General features: G+C 42.8%; 1 protein-coding gene across 1 annotated transcript in view; it reads left to right on the forward strand.

Moving 5' to 3' along the window:
• LOC143040833 (otoferlin-like) overlaps window positions 1–6,145 on the forward strand; it is a 373,699-nt gene that overhangs the window by 337,476 nt on the left and 30,078 nt on the right. Inside the window, exon 3 of the mRNA XM_076212272.1 lies at window positions 4,586–4,644. Within this exon, the coding sequence (XP_076068387.1) occupies window positions 4,586–4,644 (59 nt within the window). The remainder of the gene's footprint in view (window positions 1–4,585; window positions 4,645–6,145) is intronic.

The following is a 6,145-nucleotide window of genomic DNA, read 5'->3' on the forward strand; positions in this document are numbered from 1 at the left end:
GTGCAATCTACATTGTGTGTTTGCAGACATTTGAGGCAACAGCGACCTTTATCTTTATGTAAATATTAGATGCGCTTTCAAGGAGATTATATGCCTAAGAGGGTGACCCAAAGAGAAAATCAAATATAATCTCATCCAAACGGTAAATAATATTCTGTATATAGTATATATATTGTCCTATTTCATAACTGAAGAAATTAATTATACGGTGTGGTCACGTGACCGGAGGAGGGGTTTGAAATGACGTCACATGAAGTGTGCGTTCGAGTGCGTGTGTGCGTAATTCACCACCATCGTCTTGGATCACGTGTTGGACTCGTGATCGACAGCTACTACCCTCACGGATGAGAGCTCAGAGCTCATGTATAACACACACACACCCAATTCCCCACCCACGACAGTTGGAGCAACGGCTCGCATCGCACACATAGCCTCTCCCTATCCTTACTATTCACTAAATTATCTTCGACCCCCTTCATACACACTGTACACACGTACATACATGCATACAATACATACACACATACATATTTATATATGTATACATATACACGTTTCGTTGTATAACTTGTTAAGATCTTCACTTGTTCCCAATATCCTGTTCCCGTTTTGTGTGTGTAGTGCCTTTTTGGAGTCACGTTATTCTATTCTTAATCTCCTTTTTTTTCTCTCTCTCTCTCTCTCCTATTCCTCTGCATTTTCTTTTTTGTTCCCTTAACTAGTCTCAAGCATTTTGTCTTGGTAAAAGTCTCACTAATTCTGATACAATTACTAAACAGCCCTCGTTGCTCCGATTTCTTAAGTGTAGGATATTACTGGCAGTAGATGATAGCGGGTAGTTGAACCGTTCCATGTGATGAGAGTTTTCAGCTACCGTCACGCAACAGCGCTCACAGACTTACTGACACGCTTCCTTGGCCGTAAGATTGATGAGAAGAGGCAATTATGAGTAGGTAGAACTCTGATCTTATCCTATTTGCCACTGTGTAGCAACCAATGGTTTTATTCTAGCTGACGTCAAGATAATGTTAATAACACAGTTGTTGTACATTGAATACGTTTAAAATTCTAGAGGACATTTATAGTTAACGTATATGAAATATAAATCTCTCTTTCTCTCTCCACACACACACACACACATATATATATATATATATAATATATTTTCTCTATTATATATATATATATATATATATAGTGTGTGTGTGTGTGTGTGTGTGTGTGTGTGTGTGTGTGTGTGTGTGTGTGTGTGTGTGTGTGCGTGTGTGCGTGCGCGCATCACTTTCTTTTCTTTCTCATTTTGTCTTTTTCTTTCTTTCTCCCTCTTTTTCTTTCTTACTCTCTTTTTTCCTCTCTCTATTTTTTCATACTTTAAAAAGTAGAAGGAAAGTAGAAAGAAAAAGAACAAGGTATATACCATTCCGTGATGCTTTGCCTCCTTTGGCCTGAGGGTGAAGAAGATTGAAGGTATTGTATGACGCTCGCCTGACTGCTCCAAACACTTTGCTCTTCTACCCCCGAAGCTATGAGCATACAAGGCGTTCAGAATCAGAGGGGCATCCCAGCCACTTTTACTCGTCTTGAGTTAAGCAAGGAGCGTGAAAAGGTTTCATTGATTCTGGGTGTCTCATATAAAGCGAGAGTTCTCTTTATTGGAAATTCTCTGAAATCTCCTTTATTCGCAACGAAAGCTTCGATGTATTGAAAATCCCCGGTTACTAGAAGCATGGTTTCATATTCTTTTCACCCCTTCCCTCTCTGCCTTCCTTCCCCCCCCCCTTCCCTCTGCCTTCCTCACCCTCTCCTTCTCTCCTTCCTTTCTTTTATCCTTATTACTTACCTCCTTACCTCCCTCATCACAAAGAAAGAATTACAACATTTAAACGGGATGGAGGAGGTTGAGGGAGAAGGAGGTTGAGGGAGAAGGAGGTTGAGGGAGAAGGAGGTTGAGGGAGAAGGAGGTTGAGGGAGAAGGAGGTTGAGGGAGAAGGAGGTTGAGGGAGGAGGGGGTTGAGGGAGGAGGGGGTTGAGGGAGTACGGGGTTGAGGGAGGAGGGGGTTGAGGGAGGAGGGGGTTGAGGGAGGAGGGGGTTGAGGGAGGAGGGGGTTGAGGGAGGAGGGGGTTGAGGGAGGAGGGGGTTGAGGGAGGAGGGGGTTGAGGGGGAGGAGGGGTTGAGGGAGGAGGAGGGGTTGAGGGGGAGGAGGGGTTGAGAGGGAGGAGGGGTTGAGGGGGAGGGAGGGGCTGAGGGAGGAAGAGGGGTTGAGGGAGGAGGGGGTTGAGGGAGGAGGGGGTTGAGGGAGGAGGGAGGAGGGGGTTGAGGGAGGAGGGGGTTGAGGGAGGTGGGGGTTGAGGGAGGTGGGGGTTGAGGAGGAGGGGGTTGAGGAGGAGGGGGTTGAGGGAGGAGGGGGTTGAGGGAGGAGGGGGTTGAGGGAGGAGGGGGTTGAGGAAGGAGGGGGTTGAGGGAGGAGGGGGTAGGAAGGAGAAGGGAAGAGAATAGTGGGTTGAGAATAGACAGCGCTAGGTGATACAGGTCCCTGTGATCATGCTTAAGAAGCAGAAACATTTTTAACAATTATCTACACAATTCCTTATCTCTCCTAATTTGGACGTGTGTATGCTGGTATACATGTCTATACTTATCCATGTATGCAGTTAATTTTTTTCAGTTATTTATATAGGCATCCATATGTTCATTTCTATATACATGTGTCTGTGAATCACAAATGCCTTAGATCACGTGTTGGACCTGTGATCGGCAGCTACTTGCTCCCGGATAAGATTTCAGAGTTCGGACAATAATTTTCATGGGTAAAGCTTTGACCTAGGACACACTACACTCACGTCCCTTTGTACAGGGGGAACAGTAACGATTTCTAGTTTCGTTGAAATATCTATAGAGGGTCGCGGTGTGTACGTGTGTGTGTGTGTGTGTGTGTGTGTGTGTGTGTGTGTGCGTGTGTGTGCGTGTGTGTGTGTGCGTGTGTGTGTGTGTGTGTGTGTGTGTGCGTGTGTGTGTGTGCGTGTGTGTGTGCGTGTGTGTGTGCGTGTGTGTGTGTGCGTGTGTGTGTGCGTGTGTGTGTGCGTGTGTGTGTGTGCGTGTGTGTGTGTGCGTGTGTGTGTGTGTGTGTGCGCATGTGTGTGTGCGTGTGTGTGTGCGTGTGTGCGCGCGTGTGTGTGTGCGCGTGTGTGTGTGTGCGTGGGCGTGTGTCTCTTTCTGTCTGCTTGTGCTATTAATTGCTCATTATACTTCTTCCGAGTCCTTTTCTAGGAACGCTAAGAATGATGTTTACACTGAACAAATTACACTGTTTCTTTTGTTTTGTTCTCGTAAAATCTGGGTTTCGTTGTACGTAGTATTTGAATACATCTTGCGTGCTTCATTTTCTTTGTTTTTAAATATATACTCTTTTCTTCCAATGTTTGTGCATTTCAATTCTATTACAGTGCCTATGAACATTCAACTTACGTTTTATGTGCACTTTACATATTTCTGATAAAGAGTATTTGAATTTTTTTTATTTTCAGTTTTCTTATGCTTGTTGTGGTTGTTCTTGGTGGTGGTAGTAGTGGCGATGGTGGTAATGGTGGTTTTAATGGTAGTGGTAATGGCTATGATGATGGTGGTGGCAGTAGTGGTGGTAATGAAGGCGGTGGTAAAGGTGATGGTGGTGGTATTGGTTATGGTGATGGTGGTGGTATTGATGGTTATGGTTGTAGTTTAATAGTGGTGGTGTTAATGGTGTTGGCAATAGTGGAGGTAATGGATGGTGGTAAATGTGGTGATGGTGGTATTGGTGGTTATGGTAATAGTAATGGTCGTGATAATGGTAGTAGTTTTAATGGTGGTAGTAACGCTATAATAATGGTGGTGTTAATGGTGATGGCAATAGTGGTGGTAATGGTGGTGGTGGTAAATATGATGGTGGTGGTAATGGTTATGTTAATGGTAGTGGTATTGGTGGTAGTAATAGGGGTGATAATAGTGGTGGTATTGGTGGTAAAGGTGGTGATGGTGGTGGTAATGGTCGTTGTATTGGTGGTAGTAATGGTGGTGGTGGTAAGGGTGGTGGTAGTAATGGTAGTAGTAATAGTGGTGGTAATGGTGGTAGTAATAGTGTTGGTAATAGTGGTGGTAATGGTGATGGTAATAGTTGTGGTGAAAATAGTGGTGGTACTTGTGGTTGTGATGGTGGTAATGGTAGTGGTAATGGTGGTATTTTTATGATAATGGTAGTAATAGTGGTGGTAATGGCGGTAATAATATTATTGGTCGTGGTAGCGTTGGTGATAATGGTGGTGGTTATGATAATGGTGATAGTAGTGGACGTTTAAACAAATCTTATAAATCTGAATCCAATAAAATACCATGCACATAGTACATATTCCTAAACGTAAATAATAGAAATACATACATACATATACCAACGGCTTTTTCCCCCTTACAAGGGGGGGTAGCCAAATAATGAAAATAGAATAATATAATTGTATTTCAAAGCACATGAAACTCAGATATCGATATTTCATAGATATTTTGAAAATTACTTATATATTTATTTACTTTATATTTCATCTTTTTTTCTTACAGGTGTCTCGCAGCTGACACGGGTTCTTGAGGATCAAGGAGAGGAAGCCATCTTTGACGAGGTGAGCGAAATTGAAAGAATTGTTAAATATTCATTCTAATTATTTTTCCCCATTAACAAATTTTCCCCCAAAAACATAAAAAACAACAAACATAATTGATGCCATATTTTGCCACTGTCTAAACATTTTTTTTTTTTCTTTTTTTTTTTTAGGGAGCAAATTTTTACATAAATTTTTTTTTTTACATTTTTATTACTTTTATATATTTATATATATATATATATATATATATATATATATATATATATATATATATATATATATGTGTGTGTGTGTGTGTGTGTGTGTGTGTGTGTGTGTGTGTGTGTGTGTGTGTACGTATGTGTTTGCATGCATATATCCTTCCACCCGTTCATTCATATGTACGCGCTTGTACACATACACGAGGACACTCAGATATACACACGCACACACAAACACGAGTATTCATTTACCCCATATTTTTTAGGAAGATTGTTAAATATTTGTTAACATGCCCTAATCTGGTGAAATCTAAATTAACATCAGAAATGAAAACCAAAATATGCAGTTTAATTAAGAGGCACATGCTGCAGTCTGGGTTCAAAATAAGAAACCTTTGAAAACCCATTACGTCAGATTTGGCTGCAAAACACGTTTCATCCCTTAATCCTGAGGTTAGGTACTATGATGTATGCAAGTGCATCATGGTGTAGTTGTCTGCTTTGGCCCGGCCACGTTCTTATAATTATGGCAAATACATATACATACATACATACACCAAGGCTTTTTCCCCCTTACAAGGGAGGTAGCCAAAAAGGAAAAGGCATAAAATCACTCCCACCCTGAATACACTCCACACCCCTCCACCCTCCCTCCCATCTTAGCACCTCCTGGATGACGGGTCATCCCTTCACCTTGTCCACTGCCCTGGGTCAGAAGCAGTGTCGCAAGACACAGCACATCCACAGCAAGGCCGCTTCATTAAATCGGCAACCCCCCTCTCCGTCCCCCCATTGCATAAAAGGAGAAGACGGGGAGAAATCCCTTCGGGCTGTGTCAAATTTTGCTCACACATACTACCTCACCCCCCATCCCCCCGCCCATTCCACCTCATGCAATCACATCATCATCCATATACAACCATTCTCCATTCACCCCTGTCTTCTGTCCTCTCCCGTCCTTCCTCAACAGACATTCCCCTCTTCCCCAAAGCCCCCTTCACCCCATCCATCCACCTCATCCTAGGACGTCCCCTCATGTTCACTCCCTCCACATCTGCCTTCCATACCTCTTTTACTAGTCTTTCTTCACTCATTCTTTCCATGTGTCCAAACCATCCTAATATTCTTTCATCAACCTTATCTCCCAGCTCCCTTTCCACCCCTGTTCTCCTCCTCACCTCCTCATTTCTCACTCTATCTAGCCTAGTAACCCCTATCATACTTCTCAGACACCTCATCTCAAACACATTCAAACTCCTTCTCTCTTCTTCTCTTATATTCCATGTTTCTGCCCCATACAGTGCTGTTGGCACAATCAC

The sequence above is a fragment of the Oratosquilla oratoria genome, chromosome 29 (assembly GCF_046742065.1).
Source record: "Oratosquilla oratoria isolate Oo_2021 chromosome 29, ASM4674206v1, whole genome shotgun sequence".
NCBI lineage: Eukaryota > Metazoa > Arthropoda > Malacostraca > Stomatopoda > Squillidae > Oratosquilla > Oratosquilla oratoria.